A 17,007-nucleotide genomic window follows, 5' to 3' on the forward strand; every position below is an offset into this window, starting at 1 on the left:
CGAATACAAGTTTTAAGATAGTATCAGCATAATAATTGATTTAATTAAATACAAACAACAGACAACTATCCAGCGACATGGGAATAATGTTCTACGGGGTTTCTATCTACTTTAAAAGGAATACATTGCCTTCAAACTTACCACTAGATGGAGATATTGGACAATAAATGATCGGTGTGCGGTTTATTTGATTAATAAATGATGTAAAACTCTGACATAAAATTGTAAAATAACCTTTATTTAAAAGAATCTGTAACAGTAGTACAGAGTCAACAATATATACAAAGACACACTGATAAAAGTTTGAGAATCAAGTTCAGAGAAGAGAAAATTATGTACATCCATTTGTGCAAAGAGGAGCCAGATCAATAACACATTTCATGTCTGATTGGAAATCTACTGGCAAGGGCATCTCATATTCATAATTAAAAATCACGAAACATCCCAACAATGTTTCAGAAACAAAAAAAGTACAAAAAAAAAACACCTGTAGGTAACTTTCCGGCTACAATCACAGCCACATAAAAAATCTCATACATTCATAGTCTCCTTAGGTTGCGCTTGCTCTGAGCGCTCCCTGGAAGCACATCCTTCTTCATGCGCCGATGTGCAGACAAGCTCTCACAGTCTTTGGACCCATGGAAGGCACACAGGCATGCTGTGCAGAACTGGAAGCCACAGTCGGCTGTGCTGCACACACCCTCACGTTTGACGGAGTGGCATCGCGCCGGGTGCTGGCATCTGGGGCATGCCTTTAGGCACTCATCGTTGAAGAGGGTTTTTGCCACCTTGGTAGAAACACAGACCATTAGAGTCTGCTTTATTAAAAGGAACTATTTATATATAATAATAAAAAACAGGTATAGGACATACATTTGAGCATTATCTGTAGGCAGCAATGTGCTGGTTGACTTTTCGAGGTTGATACCAAGAGTTGAACATGATGGAAAAGAAATCCAGAACTGGTAGCCTATATTAATGGGTAAACTCACTTGTAGGAACTTGTCCCGTTTGCTGCTCGGGTACGAAGTGTTGTGCTGGACTGGGGTTCCAGTGCTGTGGGCTGACTGGGGGGTGCGAGTGCTGGGGGTGGTAGACTGGGCCTGGACGGACCGGAGAGCAGACCTGTTCAGCAGGTTCAGCCTGGTCTCAGCATCAGGAACATGGGTCGCACTGCCCAGCTACAATACAAACATACACAGAGGAACAGATTTAGTCATTATAATTAGGCAAGCATCCTGACTATCCCAGTTGACAACACATAGCCGGGGTGAATAGCAGGTGATAGAATACACACAAGACCAAGATCCATGATTTGGTCTAAACAACGATGGTCAGGGCGGCATATCTTCCTCACCTCTAATGCCATCTTCACCTCCTTCAGGTAAAGTTTCCTCCTACGAGTGGCCATCTTGTCTTGCTGGATGATGCAATTCCAGGAAGTGCAGACTTGACTAAATCTGTGGAAAATAACCCATACAACACTTTAATAATTCAATTCCTAATAATTTTTCAGCTTGCTATAGGTCTACAACAAGTTAGGGTTACTGACTTCAGAGCATTTGTTTGGTCAATGAACCAATGAATCCAATAAGAGCCATTCACCTATAGATATCTTCAGGGGACAGCTGCTTCAGAACCATAGACAGGATGTGCCTCAGGTTCCTCTTCTTCAGCTCCGTGAAGACATCCACCTTTTCCAGGCCGATCTTCCTGCCAATCAGCCCGGCCAGGGGCATGGTGGTCCTAAACGGTTCTGGGGTGTTTGAGGCCCTCAATAGCTCCTCCAGGCTCGTCTGCTCCGGGAGGATCCCGGCGGTCCGCAGGCTCATGGCACGGACCATCTGCAGGGCCGGGGTCAGGGACAGGTCCTCCAGCCTGGAGGTTTCGGTTCGGAGGGGAGTCACCTGTAGGAAGACCTCGTCCTCCTTGGAGAGGCTCCCTCGTGGCTGAGGTTGCTGCCGTCCCTGGTCGGTCTGGGTCTTCTCTCGGAGGGTTTTGCCGGTGGCCCTGGCCTCCTCCTCAGATTGGGAACCTCCCTCTTTGAGCGTGGAAAGTCTGCGCTGGCGCTCCAGCCTGGACCTCCTCTTCAGCTCGGCCAGGCGGGGCGTCTCCTTTCCCGTGGAGGACGGCAGCAGGTCCTGGAAGGAGCCTTCGTGATCCGCGGAGGAGTCGTGAGACTTGTCCAGGGCCAGGGAGCTGAAGCCGCTGTCCTCGGACACGGAAGCGTCGAGTTTGGGGTCGGGCGTGGCAGACGAGGGGGTGCTCAGGACGCTCAGGCTCTCGGAGAGGTTCGCTGCCGGGTTGACGGGCGTCTCGAAGCCCCCCTTCACCGCGGACAGGAACGTGGCGTGGCACGGCGTCTCCAGCATGTCGGTGGCGAGGCAATCGGAGGAGATGATGCTCTCGTCCAAGTCTGTGTCCGTGAGGGACTCGGACCCCCTCTTGTCGAACCTAGGGAGGTTGGCTACATTGCAGTTTCCATCTTCGAGGGTGGAGGTTTTCACGTGAGAGAACAGGAGGCGCCGTTTTCTGCTGGAGAGAGGCAACTCCTCAGGTCTTAAAGTGCTTGTGGCTAACGCTCCCATCAACTTCGACTCGGGAGAGTAGAGGAAAACATTAGAGCTGATGCGCTGAGACCTCACGTTGACCGAGGGTCCAGTCTTTCTGGCACATGGCGTCCCAGTGATCTCAGTTTTACCCTCTGTGACAGATTGGCTTATGAGAAGGCGTCGTCTGAGAGAGGCATCCCTTTTGGATACTTTGGGAGTTTCACACCAGCCAGTGACCACTGGCTGCTCCTTCTTTAACTCCTTCTCTAGACATCTGACAGGCTCCCTGTCTTTGTCCTTCTTGGGAGTGAGGGACAAGCGGGGTTCACGTCTTTGCAGAAAGTTCTCTTTGGGTGTTTCATGAAAGCCGTCTTCGCAAAAAGACAGTGATGGGTCACATTTGAGCCCAGTTTTCATCTCTGGGCTGTGGAATGAATCCAAGTACCCACTGTCACTGGAACTGCCATAGTATTTGCTCTTGCTGGTCTGGAACTGGACATCAGAACCCATGTTGTGCTCCATTCTCTTCTCAGGATCCCCCTATGTAAACAGTGACACAGTGGTAAGAAAACATACCTACAAACAACCACAAACCATTGTAAAGTTTGTTCATGTGGCCAACCACCATATCAGTATGTAGATAGCTTGCCAGCTACTATACGTTTTTACTTATAAACGAACCAATTAATTAATGGAAGCTCTACAAACTTCAGTGTTAATTGAACTCACTTTTGGAGTGAGAAAGTTAAAAACTGCTATGCCCAAGTTCGCAGCTTTCTTGGAATATTAGTGGAATATAGTTCACTATACTGTTCAAAGTATCCAAAGCTTCAGTTCGTCTTAAAGTTTATAAACACAACCAAGCAGGTAGCCAAAGCTTAACAACAAGGGGGCCGTTACCATGTGAGCGCGTGCAGCAAGGTTCATTTAAATCCCCTCGCTCAGTTTAAATTGTCCGCTCTTGGAATCCCCATGACTACCATTCTTATCGCCCGCCTAAATTGTCCTTGTGGCCGCCATATTTCGAGTCAGGCTAGCAGCATCATCAGGCATCAGCTGGCTTCGACGTTCCCATGGGGCTCATTATAATACAACCCACAGTCTTATTAAAAGATCGATCCAAGCGTAGCATTTGGCCAACTTACTCGCCAACCATGCATTGGGAAAATATTAGACAGCAGTATTTGACTGTAAATTCCAAAAGGCCCGCAATGTGGCTGCATTTATGCATATCTTTATACATGCTATTGTGTAATACACATTGGCTGTTTGAGTTTTCCCAACGCAGAAATAATCACTGTGCTTACATGTACTAAGCTAGTTTGGTTCAACACCATTTAGCTAGTATGTGCCCATCGTTTTAAATTCATAAGAAATGCAGTAATTCAGCGAAAAGCCATCGACTTACCCTTTAACAAAAAGCAAACAGTCAATACAAATATTGTGAATTCCGTTTGTGTTGCATCAAGGTTGCAAGAACCACCTCCTTGCACTCCCTCGCTACGATTCTTCCTCGTACACCCTGTTTTCTATCTAGACTAGTGGCCACGTTTCAAATTTCGTGGGAACTTCACCAACTAAAGTGATAGGGCAGGTATCACGTGTTTCCGCCTTCGCAGACGGAATCTTGTTACCATAGCAACTCATCGAGTGTAGTTGTCACGCTGTTTTGAAGTTGCCTCGTAGATAAAGTTGAACTAGTATTAGGTAGGTAACGTACAGGTAATCTTATTTTTACCATCTGGATTAGCTAGACAATTAACTGTGTTAAAGTGTTTCACTGGAAGTTACTAAAGGATTTGATTGCTTTTAGTAAGACGTCATCATCTCTCATCATCTGCCACTTTTTTTTTAATCAAAACTTCATCAGCTAAAGTACTGTACAGGCCACACCAGCTGGTTAGCCGTGCTAAAGCTTAAATTTACGATTAGTTATTGGCTTGCGGGTTAGCAGTATACCTAACCGTTTTCATCTGATTTTAGCCATGAGTGCAAAAGATGTCTCCTCAATACTGGACCAAGAAGAGGTGTCGATCAGTGGCCACGGGACCGTACCAGTAGACCACCTAGACTATGGGTACATTGAGAAATGCACTAACGTGAAGTATCTGGAGAAGATTTTAAAGATTCTCAGGTAGTACTAAAATACTCAGAGAGAACGTTTAGATATCTATAAATGCATACTTAAGTCCGTAATTGTAGAGCTAATTGTAACTACTTGAATAGTCAGCACAGATTGCATACAGTGTCCACGTGTCAGAGAATGTTCTGGTGTATTGTGTCAACCACTCTGTCATAGGTCAGGAGATGAGGGCATCTATCCCCACCTGACCCAGTTCTGTGAGAACCACCTGGAGAAGCTGGACCCTAAGAGCCGTGCCCTCCGGAAGGAGAATCCTGTAGCGACAGCTGCTAGTCTCTCTACGGATGAATGGACTCAGATCACTGTTGAGATGAAGGTACTTCTCTACTGAACTGTTACAGCAACCTCTATGGGATGGTCAAATTAGCATCACCCCCCACACACACAAACACACACACACATACAAACACACCTAAATAAAAACACACACATTAAATCACCAAGATTTACAATTGTTTGTAAAAATGACAATTACTTACCGACTAACTTGTTCTCAGACATGGGAGAAGGAAGCCAAAGGGGTCGAGGGGGAGCTGAAAAAGCAGTCATTATGTTTTTCTGACCTCGAGAACTTCCCTCCAGTGCGTGGCTCCAATTGTTCTCTTCCTCTTAGTCAGGTAAAGTCATTGCAAATGGTTCAGTTCACCTCTCTGACAATGATATTAATGGACGGCCAATACTGAGTGTTTTTTTATTATTTTCCATGGCTTTCAATGACAGACCGCTGTTCCAAAAGGACTGAGAAAGTCCTCCAGGAACGCAGCACCTCGAGATTATCGAGACTGGGACAAGTGAGTTGTATCCTCTTCTCCTGCCTGTAGAGCTCCTTCCCAGGTGAAGCTCGTCCACACCACATCTCCACTCCCTCCGTCTCATTAGCACCCTGTCAATGTGTATCCCAGGTTCGACGTCGACAAGGAATGTGATAAGGTCGATAGCAATGTCACTAAGGCGTCCCCCGCGATGATCAATTCCGAACATCCTCAAATCAAGACTAATCTGAATACAACAGGTACGTCACTTTCCCGTTTGTGTGCGTTCTGTCTCCTTTCTGTTGTCTGTGTTTGGACACGGCTGACAGGACAGTGTGCGCTCTCAGGCCTGACAGATCAGGAGAAGGTCCTCCTTGCCAGCCGTGAGAAGGACAAAGGGAACGAGGCCTTCAGAGCGAATGCCTTTGAGGAGGCTGTGGCCTTCTACACCAGGTGAGACCGCTCACAGCTTCTCTCGATACGGTGCTTCGCTCTATTCTGATGCTGATGACCTCACGAAAGAGACAATATCCAGCCTGAGAACAGCCATTAGCGTTCCCACGTTTTGAATTGAACGAGGGCAAGGTGAAAATGTAGAACGTCTCGATTTCCCTCAGTCTTGACTGTCTGCTCTGTGTGTACCGATCTATCTGTCCCCACTGTCTGTCTCTACTGTATGTCTCTACTGTATGTCTCTACTGTATGTCTCTACTGCCTCTCTCTACTGTATGTCTCTACTGTCTGTCTCTACTGTATGTCTCTACTGTATGTCTCTACTGTCTCTCTCTACTGTCTGTCTCTACTGTATGTCTCTACTGTCTGTCTCTACTGTATGTCTCTACTGTCTGTCTCTACTGTATGTCTCTACTGTCTGTCTCTACTGTATGTCTCTACTGTCTGTCTCTACTGTATGTCTCTACTGCCTCTCTCTACTGTCTGTCTCTACTGTCTGTCTCTACTGTCTGTCTATACTGTATGTCTCTACTGTCTGTCTATACTGTATGTCTCTACTGTATGTCTCTACTGCCTCTCTCTACTGTATGTCTCTACTGTCTGTCTCTACTGTATGTCTCTACTGTATGTCTCTACTGTCTCTCTCTACTGTATGTCTCTACTGTCTGTCTCTACTGTCTGTCTCTGCTGTCTGTCTCTACTATCTGTGTTTGGGGGGCTGCAGGAGCGTGTCTTTGGCACCAACGGTGGCGGCTTACAACAACAGAGCCCAGGCAGAGATCAAGCTGCAGCACTGGCACAACGCCCTCAGGGACAGCCAGAAGGTCCTGGAGATGGAGCCCAGCAACATGAAAGGTCAGGTCCTTACTCGCAAGTGGATGGTGATAAAACAACCGAGTCCAGCACTGTATGATCGGCAAATCTCCTGACTGGAAGTTTAGAGCTATGACAAATACTAGAGAGAGAGAAAAAGAAACGAAAAAAAGAGAACCATTAGCACTCACATTGTCACCGAATAAAACGGGTGAAGTGAGGAGAACTAGTTTACATTTACATTTAGCAGACACCCTTATCCAGGGCAACTTACAGTAAGTACAGGGACATTCCCCCGAGGCAAGTAGGGTGAAGTGCCTTGCCCAAGGACACAACGTCATTTGGCTCGGCCGGGAATCGTACTGGCGACCTTCAGATTACCAGCCCGATTCCCTAACCGCTCAGCCACCTGACACCCAGTTTTCCCCGGCGTGTTTGTTCAGCTCTGCTGCGTGGGGCCACCGTGGAGAAGCAGCTGGGACGGTACCAGCAGGCGGCGGAGAACCTGAGGACCGTGCTGCAGGCAGAACCTCACAACCTGGTCGCCAGCGTACGTACTATACACCCTCCGCAACTCAGACACGGTCCAATGATAGGGAGTTTCCCCATCCCCGACACTCAGTACCTCTGTGTGTCCACTGGGTGTCACTGTTGGTGCCTCAACACAAAGGAAGTAAAGTGGTATTGATTTTGTCGTGCTACGTATCTAGGAAACGGATCCGTCCAATATAACCACTTAAGCCGTTGTTTATTTTCCTGTTCCTGTTCCCATTCAGAAACTCCTTAAAGAGGTAGATAAGAAGATACATGACAGTACTGGGGATCGCCCAGGGAAAGGCAAGAGGATGCTGATCCAGGAAGTGGAGGAGGAAGTGGAGGATGAAGGTGAGGGAGAAAGGGATTAGGAGCATGGGGACTGTTTTAAGCGTGGGCGTTCTCGCCCATCCTATGTTAATCCATCTGTTTAAGGTGGTGGAAGATGTGTATGTAGGGCTTTACGCGCGTCGTGGTCGACTCCACCCTCAGAACAAAACATGAAACGTGACATCAGCTGGTTCCCAAGGCAGTCAAGCCTTGGGAATGAGTCAACTATCTGCATATAGCAGAATATGCTCAACATATATAAATAGACCCACATTCCTGTATTATTATTATTATTATTAAGACACGAAAGGCTGGACTTTGTATTGACATTCCCATTGATCCTAACACCAAATGGTTGCCAGTTTTGTCTGAACCTGAACCTGAAATAGGTACCTCCCACCCCCCCTCCCCGCCCACCCTCTCTCTCTCTCTCTCTCCCTCCCAGACAATCAGAGCAGCCAACCCTTAATTAGTTAAGATGCTGGGCCTGACTACCCCCCCCCCCCCAGTCTAAGACAAAGAGTTTACCATCCTGAGCACAGCCTCTGCCTGGTGTGGTAGCTTTAACAATGCTCTAATGCTCTCATTTACCAGAGTCTGGTGGACTAACACCATAAAGTTAACCAGTAACATGTCTCAGCGTGAGGACAGATCTCATTGGTGCTTTAAACAGAAGGACTGTAGTGTTACGTCGCAGAGTGGAATGTGTGCTTGGCTCTCCTCTGATCATTCAATCCCTACTCTAAGCGCCTGACAGGGGATTTGTCCTTTAATCCACCAGTAGAATCACTCCTGCTAATGGTGCGGGTGATTGTGTGAGGCCTCTGTGTGCGGTGAGGGTTTCAGACAGGTCTGTCTATCCCGCACAGCCCTGCTGATACCCTTCTAACCCACATCCTGTGGAGGGGAACCCCTCCCCGTGCGTGCGCACGCACACAGAGCCGTACCCTGGCCAGTCTACCATACGAGCACAACATTTCACAGAATGTGCGCACGCTCCACCCCCGCCCCTCCCCCGCCGGCTGCCGTTGTGAAAGAGAGCGGTTTCCTGGAACTCCCCTTTCAAGGGGACCCCTCCCCCCACCGTGATGTAAGCTCTGACTGCGTCCTGTGGGCGTGTCCCATCGCTCCCGCTCTCTCTCTCTCTCTCCTGCAGCTCGTCCGGTCGAGCCTAGCCAGAGTGTGGGAGGGGAGCGTACAGCTGCTCCTGACGAGAGGGGAGACATGGGGAATGCGCAGAAGAAGCCCCATGGTCGAGGCGACGCGGCCCCACACGGAGAGGCCAACAGCTCCCACGGACACTGGAGGGGCCGGGGAGGGAGCGCCGACAAGTACAAGGTGGCCGGCCAGGAGGCCACGGACAAGGCCCAGACCAACGGAGCCCAGGGGGGGAGGAGGGGCACGGCGGAGCAGATCAGCTCCAAGGCAGCGGGGCCGGCAGCCTCCCCCGCTGGCGGAGAGGGAGGCAGCAACCTGGATGCCCCCGCGGGGGCCCTGCCTCCTCCGCTGGCCCGGCTGAAGAACGAAGGAAACCTGCTGTTCAAGAACGGCCAGTTTGCCGACGCGCTGGAGAAATACTCCCTCGCCATTACGGGCTTCACAGACTCAGGTAGGCTGCCGGGCAGTGAAGGGTCGGCTGCTGCTGCGGTTGCTGCTGCTGTTGTTGTTGTTGTTTTCGCTCGGCTGGTTTTATCGCCGGCTGTGCTGCGACGTGCGCTGCGACGGTTTGCTTTGTTCAACACAAGATCTAAGAGCTTTTTGCGTTTGTTTTTGTTTGACTCATGACAAGCCTCATTCATTTTTAGCCCAGTGGCTAGCTTCAGGTCCTTTCTATTCCCAGTTGATGCTGCCTTACGATCATGTGTTAAGCTAGTGGCTGAAACAAATCAAAGGTCATCACTCATTGTGGCAATTAAGCTGATAAGACCATTTTTACCCTACTGGTGCATTATTATTGCGGCTGAGCCCTTGACAGGATTTAGACTTTGAAACGTAGGAACCACAATGTGTGTGCTGGATTAGGATGCCAAATATATGAGTTGTTATGTGAATATTAATGGAGCGTGTTGTTGCCGGTGATGTGTGGTGTTGAGAGGGTGATGCGTCACGAAGGGGCTTGTTATTCTGCCCGGTTTCTGTTTTAGCTCATGCCTCGAGTTAAGCCTCTCAGCTCAGGTCCGTGCAGGTCACATGACTCCTGATCATTCACTGTGAAATGGATTCTGGGAGACTGCAGTAGTAAATCTCTGACGGAGGAGAGGCAACTGCTGCCCCGGTCGCTCTCTCTCTCTTTCTGCCTCTCTCTTAGCCTTGGTCTCGCCGCTTTCTCGCTCGTTTCACAGTCTATGTCTCTCCCCTCTTTTCCTCTCACTCGCTTTCATACACAGTCTCATCTGTTTCTCTCTCTCCTTCATACTCTCTCTCTCTCTCTCCTTCATACTCTCTCTCTCTCTCTCTCTCCTTCATACTCTCTCTCTCTCTCTCTCTCTCTCTCTCTCTCTCTCCTTCATACTCTCTCTCTCTCTCTCTCCTTCATACTCTCTCTCTCTCTCTCTCTCTCTCTCCTTCATACTCTCTCTCTCTCTCTCTCTCTCTCTCCTTCATACTCTCTCTCTCTCTCTATTTATTCTACCTTCTTTCTGTGTCTCGCTCCTCTCCTCCATTTCTCCAACATCAGCACTTTTGCTGTGTTGCAGTGTTGACCAGTGATGTGAGACTGACCTGATCATCAGCTCTGCTCAGTTGACCATAGAGAGGCCGTGACACCGTAGACCTCCCTGCTGACAGACTGGATCAGCCAGTACACAACTCGGTTTCTTCACCCCTTAGATCTCCAGTGGCATAGCAAGGTGTCATTGACAAACCTTGTGACGAAACCAGAACGATGTGTAAGCAATTGTAATTCGTCTCCCAATGTGGTTAGACTGGCTTTTCCACCCGCAAGGCCATAAAACCGGCCCCAAAATAACGACGTCATTTGCCAAGTTAACAAATACAAACGTTCACATCGTTTCGGGAGATGTATTAAGTCATTTCATCCCGGGAGAGTCCTTTCACATTTGCTATGTTTTGGTTTGAACCAAAAGGCCCATTTGAAGGCTTAGTCATCATTTCCTGGCCTTATTTAAACCCCACCCTGGCTGTAAGTGTTAGCAGCCAGTTGCGACGTGCCCAGACAGAGTAGTGCACCCACATGCTACCGCCCTCAGACACATGATAAACGCTTCCTCACACGCATGAGGAGGTTCAGCACAGAGCAGGGGTTCAGCACACACACGGCTCCTCTCACCGTGCCATCTCTTTGTGTGTGTGTGTGTCCTGTAGGTATCGACAGCCCAGAGGATATGTGTATTCTCTATTCCAACAGAGCGGCCTGCTACCTTAAAGATGGCAACAGTCAAGACTGTATACAGGACTGCACAAAGTGAGTATCGCTAAGGAACACGCACACATTGCCTGCGCGCACACGCACGGAACAAAGTGGTCCGTCGGCGTGATCACCGGCGGGGGTATGTGAGTGGATGTGTGGCGATGGTGAGGATGATCCCTGCTTCCTTCCAGGGTAAAGACCCTATCTGTCCCTCCATCCCTCCTTCCATCCCTCCTTCTTTCTCTCTCTTTTCTTCCCTCTGTTTCTCCCTCTCCTCTTCTTCCTTCCTTCCCTCCCTCTTCATATCACCCCCCCTTTCCTCCCTCCCTCTTTTCTTCCTTCCATTTCTTCCCTCCCTCCTTCCTTCCCTCCCTCTCCCCCCCCCTCCTTTCTTCCATCTCGTCCCCTGGACTGCTAGCCAGCAGATGCACTTTTACATAACATCTCTTTCTAAGCCTTTGTAGTTCCTCCAAATCATTTAGCCAGAGAGGATAATTATGAGGGCAGTGATTTCCCTATCAAATGAAAGGCCTTTTGAGGCCACTCTCACCCACCCATACTCCCACACACACACACACACACACACAGAGACTCAGAGACACACTTCCCACCACATAGAGACGATTGGAGAGGGAGCTTAACATGAAGCAGAGTGTGGTTTCATTCAATGTTCCCAGCCATGCTGTGTGTGTGTGTGTGTGTGTGTGTGTGTGTGTGTGTGTGGTGGGCACAGCTGGCCTAACCCTTCTCCTCGTGTATGTACACCAGAGCCCTGGAGCTCCACCCCTTCTCCCTCAAGCCCCTCCTACGGCGAGCCATGGCCTACGAGACGCTGGAGCGCTACTCCAAGGCCTACGTGGATTACAAGACTGTGCTGCAGATCGACAACGGAGTGCAGGCTGCCCATGACAGCGTCAACAGGTACGCCCCTCTCCCCCCCACACACGCACATCCTCTCCCCCTTTTCTCTCGGCCTCCTCAGAGGCTGGTTCTGGCTCCCAGACCGCCTGGCTGCTAGCGAGGGTGTGTGGGCTGTCATGCGTACGCCGCGGTGCGCCAGACGCCTCCGTTGTGGGGTCCAGACTGCATGCTAGTGCTTGGGCTCTTTCTCAGGTTCCTCGTCCATCACACACACGCACATGCAGGCTGCCTAGTCTGATTAGCAGCGGACAGACTTACCTTCTGTCCTCCGGCGAGACGCTATTTACAGCCTCTGCCACGTATCCTCTCAGTTACATAATAGGATAACCCACAGGAGGGGGGGCGGGGTGTGTGTATTGTGTACGTTCGTGTGTGTGTGTGTGCCTACATTCACATCTGTACTACATGTGTTTGTGTTACGCACTGTACGGTACACATCTGTACTAAAGTGCTCTTTGTGTGTGTGTACAGGATAACCCGGTTGCTGATAGAGCAGGATGGCTCCGAGTGGAGGGGGAAGCTTCCGGAGATCCCCCTGGTGCCCCTGTCAGCCCAGCAGCACCGCAGAGAGGAGCCCCCCAACGCTGAGCTGCTGCAGGCCCGCACCGAGAAGGCCGCCCAGGATGCAGGTGTGTGTGACGCAGATACACACACACACACACCAACTCCCATCTCACACACACTCACAGAGTCACTGTTTGCCCGTTCTCTGTAAATCCCTTTCTCAGAGGTTGCTATGTCGTTGCGGATATTTATTATCGGATCAAACCCACACACGCGCGCGCGCGTGCGGTAAACACAAACGCGCGGTAAACACAAACACGCTGAACACACACGCTAGGATGGGGCCAGTCAGGCGGTGCTGGGGGGTGGGCAGATAGCAGGGTAAAAGCAGAGCTCCTTCAGGGAAGGTGTAGAATCACCTCAGACAGAGGCGGATGATCGTCGTCGTCGTCGTCGTCATCACCTCTATCATGTGTTCCCTGACCAAGCAGTTTGCGGAGCCAGGCTCAAGGCCGTCCAGAGGGTACTTATTACTGGAACGGAGCTGGAAGCTTGTGCTTTCATTTTGATTCCCCTTCCACGTCCCATTCACTCTGGGAGAGACTGACTGATGCTGAATGGCCTGTCTGTGTTTCAAATAGAGAATTGGCACACTGTGTTCTGTAGGAGACGTTGTTCATGGCAATTCCTCGCAAGTCGTCTGGAGTTTAATCCCGTAGGACTCGAATGGGAGGGATTTTAGAATTGGGAAAGTGGCTGATTGACTGTGTGGCTGGTTTGAATGACCTGTGGGGATTACTACTAATCTATGACGTGTTGCTCTTTCATCAGCCAGGAGAGCAGAAGTACGTTTCAACACCTTGAAACAGGAAGGAAACGAGTTTGTTAAGAGGGGCCAGTTCCCCGAGGCTCTAGGGAAGTACAGTGAATGCCTTAAACTCAAGCCAGATGAATGTGCTATCTACACCAACAGGTAAGGATGGACCACACGCTGCCATTGTACACACCTAGTATACATACCATGTAGCACAAACACAGGACATAAACTATATAGTTTACACACCTCATCCCTGTTTCACTAATCTCAAGAAGGCAGCCATTGATTACCGCTCGCTCTGCTAACCCTATTAGCCTTGCTAATTTTACTACATAACTCTACCGGCCTTGGCAACTCTTCTAGCCCTACTAGCCATACATTACCAACCTTGCTAGCCCTACCTATCTTATCTTGTCCGGTTAACCATACTAGCCATGCTTGCCTTGTTAGCCATACTAGCTATACTAATCTTTTTAATCTTACTGGCCATACCACCAACATTAGCCTTGCTAGCCCTACTAGCCATACTGGCTTTGCTAGCCTTACCAATTGTAATAGCCTTGCTAGCCTTGCTAACGGTACTAGCCTGAAGCTGATTACAGATGAGTCTGGCGAGGCAAGCAGTGGCGTGGCGGTGAGAGGAAACAGCTGCTCATTATGTCCGCACCTCGGCTCACCCCCTTTGTCAGTCAGCTAATTATAGACGTCCGTACGTTGTCCTAGAAAGATGGGAGAGGACAGGCCTTAGCTCTGGGCTCCCCTGAGAGACCAGCTCTCTGTCTCTCTCTTTCCCTCTCCCCCTCACAATAGTACGTGTAGTGTTGACGGAGGAAGGGCTCGCTCCCACTGCGATATGAGTCATTGCTGCCGGTGCGTGCACTGCCCTCATGTGTGTATGCACAGGATGTGTACACACACATCCGCACACACAGGCCTGTGTATCCAGCCATGCACAGTGTAAACATGCCATAGGTTGTGTGCCTGGCTTCCAAACATCATGGAAAGACTGACAGGGTTCCCACCCAGCTCTGATCCTAACCCTGTGTTGGCGGAGGGGCCCTGACTGTGCGCTCTATCCTGCAGAGCCCTGTGCTATCTGAAAGTGGAGCGCTTCGCTGAAGCCAAGCAAGACTGTGACTCAGCAATCAGGCTGGAGCCAACCAATAAGAAGGCCTTCTATAGACGGGCTATGGCCAATAAGGGCCTCAAGGTAAGGATGGAGGGTGGGGACCGCCCTCGGGATCTTTTGTGACCTTGCCAACTTTGGCATGACCAGGTGTTGACAAATCACCTGCAATAGTCTCCTTGAGCCTTTGGCATTTGTATTTATTTTAAGACACACCCTGAAAAAGGGATCAAACTGCCTGCGTGTGTGAATGACTTGGGTGTGCCATCTTTTGTGTGCGCCATCTTTTGTGTGCGCGTGTCCGTGTGTCCAGGACTACCTAGCGTGCAGCGGTGACCTTCAGGAGGTCCTGCAGCTGGACCCCAAGGTGCAGGAGGCCGAGACAGAGCTGGAGGAGGTGACGATGCTCCTCAGACAGAGCCTGGCGGCCGGCTCGCCCGCCAAGCCCAGAAAGCCCGTGGCCATCGTCGAGGTAAGGCCCGCCATCCGCCCATCCCTGGATCTGCGATCGCAGACGGAGGACATTCCGGAAGGGGTTAGACAGCTGGAAGTCAGGGGACGTCACCTGTGGGAGGAGAACTGAATTTCTAGAACCGAGTAACCTTTCCTCTTTCCTCGTCCTCCCGGTCTTCTCAGGTGGATGGGGAAGAGGAGCGGACAGCAAGTGCCCCCACCGACAGAGAAGCCTCTGTTGCCACGGACAACCACGGCGGGGCCACGGACAGCGTCGCCATCAACCTCCGGCCCGCCAACGCCTACGAGTTTGGCCAGTCGCTCAACGCGGCGCGCGCCGGGGGCGACGCGGCGGCATGCGCCGAGCTCCTGAGCCACATCCCCCCCGAGAGTCTGCCCGTGTACCTGAGCAGCCAGCTGGACGCGGCGACCATCCACTTCATCATGCAGGCGCTGGACACCCACCTGCTGCAGAGCAAACCGGACCTGGTCTACCAGCACCTCAGCCAACTCCACAAAACAGAGCGCTTCTCGGTAGGCGGGCGCCCGACGCGGCTCTGATCCGAGACGAGCGGGGCGCGGACATCCAGTTGACCGTGTATCTCTCCCTCTCTCTTCCTCTCTCTCCCAGGTGGTCCTGATGCTCCTTGAGCAGAGCGAGCGACGTCACATGACCCAGCTGTTCGAGCGCCTGTCCGCCAAGGATGGGACAGCGTTCACCAGGAACGATGTTCAGAACCTGGCCAATATGTACATCTGACCCCACCCTCCGCCCCCCTCCTCCCCCCTGCATGTGCTCAGCTACATTAAGGATCTATGCAAACGGGCTGAGGTCTCCAAGACGGCGTACTGACAGCAATATCGAGGACCCCAACACACTATCGTCTTCTCCTTCTACGTTCCGTTCGTGTTCTGTTTAGCGCATACCACTAGTCTATATTTTTTTCTCTCTCTCGAGGTAAAAACATTTTGCTAATGTATACTTTTGTACCTGTGAACATGTTTAGAAGTGATTGGATTGCAGTATTGCGTGTCAAAATGGCCGTTTTGCTTCCAGAGTATTCTTGTACTGGGCCCAGTGTGCAGGTTGAGACAGACACAAGTATCAGCTGGTGCTCCCCTCTCTCTCTCTCTCTTCCTCTCTCTCTCCCCCACTGAGCCAGAGGCATATTGGCTGCAGTCCACACTGCTGGCCCAGCGACTAGTTAGAGCCCTGAGTTAAAAGACTCTGAAAAGATGCAAAGCTGGAAGATATAAGATTCTCTCGCAGCAATAATCTAAGGAATCATCTCTTTGTAGTGCAACCAGGGTTTTTTGTTTTTGAAGAGATCACTGCTGATGTGGTGACGCATGCTAGGGGGCTTCTGTTCCGGAACGTGTACACGAGGGGCGGGGTTGTTCAAGTTGTTGTGACTCTTCATTTTTCAATGGATCTGACGTCCGTTGATGGTAAAACTGAATAATAATGCAAATTGCATGACTTGCAGTCGGATGTGAGTATTCATGTGTCGTTCTGTGCGTGTAAACCCATACGCAGGCTTCACCCAGGGCTGTGTGTTAAGGCTTTACTCATGTCTTTAGTCTTTACTGAACAGTAGGGATGACTAAGACCTCATAACAAAAAACGCCCTTCATTTGACTCGCAAAGCCGCGCGAGTCAAATGCACACATCCATCTTGACACCCGGCTCCGACGAGCAGCCGTGCGGCCGGAGAGAAGCAGTCTTTGTGAGACGCCTCTGCCTCGGGGATCTCCCTCTTGGGGGGTGGGGGGTCGAGTGTTCCGTCAAAGGACTGTATAGATTTCAGAAGAACGTTCCACGAGGGGAGAGCCTACTTAAAAGACGTCAATAAATACATATTGTCAAATGTTAATTGATTCATGTTTTTCCAACCTCTAATTGAATGTACCGCGTTCTATTCAGGGAGCAGAGCTGGCAGCTGTGATGATGCAATATCTGCAGGGGCTCCGTTGCTCCGCGCACCAGAGCCAGTCGCTTAACTTGACCATTATATTACCTGTTAGCTTTGCAAAGAGATGTACAAATATTTTGAGGAGTCACAATTTAAGGATTATTTATCAATAAACTGGAATACATCTACTTTATACAGACTACTTTATCTGTACAGTACTTTAAAATGGTTGTGAATTATATTATGATGTCATGGAAATATGCAGTTGAATAAAACTGTAAACCGTTATCGTGTGTGTGTGTGTGTTGTGTACACAAACTTGTCAA

At 50.0% G+C, this 17,007-nt stretch overlaps 2 protein-coding genes across 7 annotated transcripts; one reads left to right on the plus strand and one right to left on the minus strand.

Moving 5' to 3' along the window:
- Positions 1 to 217: 217 nt before the first annotated feature.
- On the minus strand, positions 218 to 4,115 carry fbxo43 (F-box protein 43). 2 transcript variants are annotated; one of them, XM_084708472.1, is made up of 5 exons: positions 3,961 to 4,115; positions 1,606 to 3,092; positions 1,358 to 1,460; positions 993 to 1,181; positions 218 to 788 (listed from the first exon to the last, which is right to left on the minus strand). In XM_084708472.1, exons 2-5 carry the CDS (start codon positions 3,072 to 3,074, stop codon positions 540 to 542), a joined length of 2,010 nt encoding a protein of 669 aa, XP_084564598.1. In that variant the 5' UTR covers positions 3,075 to 3,092; positions 3,961 to 4,115; the 3' UTR covers positions 218 to 539. The 2 variants fall into 2 exon arrangements, with proteins under 2 accessions (XP_084564598.1, XP_084564590.1); XM_084708464.1 differs by lacking the exon at positions 3,961 to 4,115 and adding an exon at positions 3,282 to 3,464.
- A 5-nt stretch (positions 4,116 to 4,120) lies between these two features.
- On the plus strand, positions 4,121 to 16,969 carry spag1b (sperm associated antigen 1b). Of its 5 annotated transcripts, none has more exons than XM_084708408.1 (19): positions 4,121 to 4,259; positions 4,536 to 4,686; positions 4,852 to 5,011; positions 5,193 to 5,312; positions 5,416 to 5,486; positions 5,598 to 5,707; positions 5,795 to 5,900; positions 6,625 to 6,755; positions 7,157 to 7,263; positions 7,490 to 7,598; positions 8,734 to 9,186; positions 10,902 to 11,001; positions 11,716 to 11,868; positions 12,340 to 12,497; positions 13,204 to 13,345; positions 14,273 to 14,399; positions 14,629 to 14,787; positions 14,952 to 15,302; positions 15,400 to 16,969. In XM_084708408.1, the coding sequence occupies exons 2-19, from the start codon at positions 4,538 to 4,540 to the stop codon at positions 15,526 to 15,528; spliced, it is 2,835 nt and encodes a 944-aa protein (XP_084564534.1). In that variant the 5' UTR covers positions 4,121 to 4,259; positions 4,536 to 4,537; the 3' UTR covers positions 15,529 to 16,969. The 5 variants fall into 5 exon arrangements, with proteins under 5 accessions (XP_084564534.1, XP_084564566.1, XP_084564541.1 ...); XM_084708440.1 differs by having other exon boundaries at positions 4,536 to 4,629; XM_084708415.1 differs by having other exon boundaries at positions 4,203 to 4,274.
- Positions 16,970 to 17,007: the final 38 nt, after the last annotated feature.

Source organism: Hypomesus nipponensis, chromosome 2, assembly GCF_054491055.1.
Source record: "Hypomesus nipponensis isolate SF chromosome 2, ASM5449105v1, whole genome shotgun sequence".
Taxonomy (NCBI): Eukaryota; Metazoa; Chordata; class Actinopteri; order Osmeriformes; family Osmeridae; genus Hypomesus; species Hypomesus nipponensis.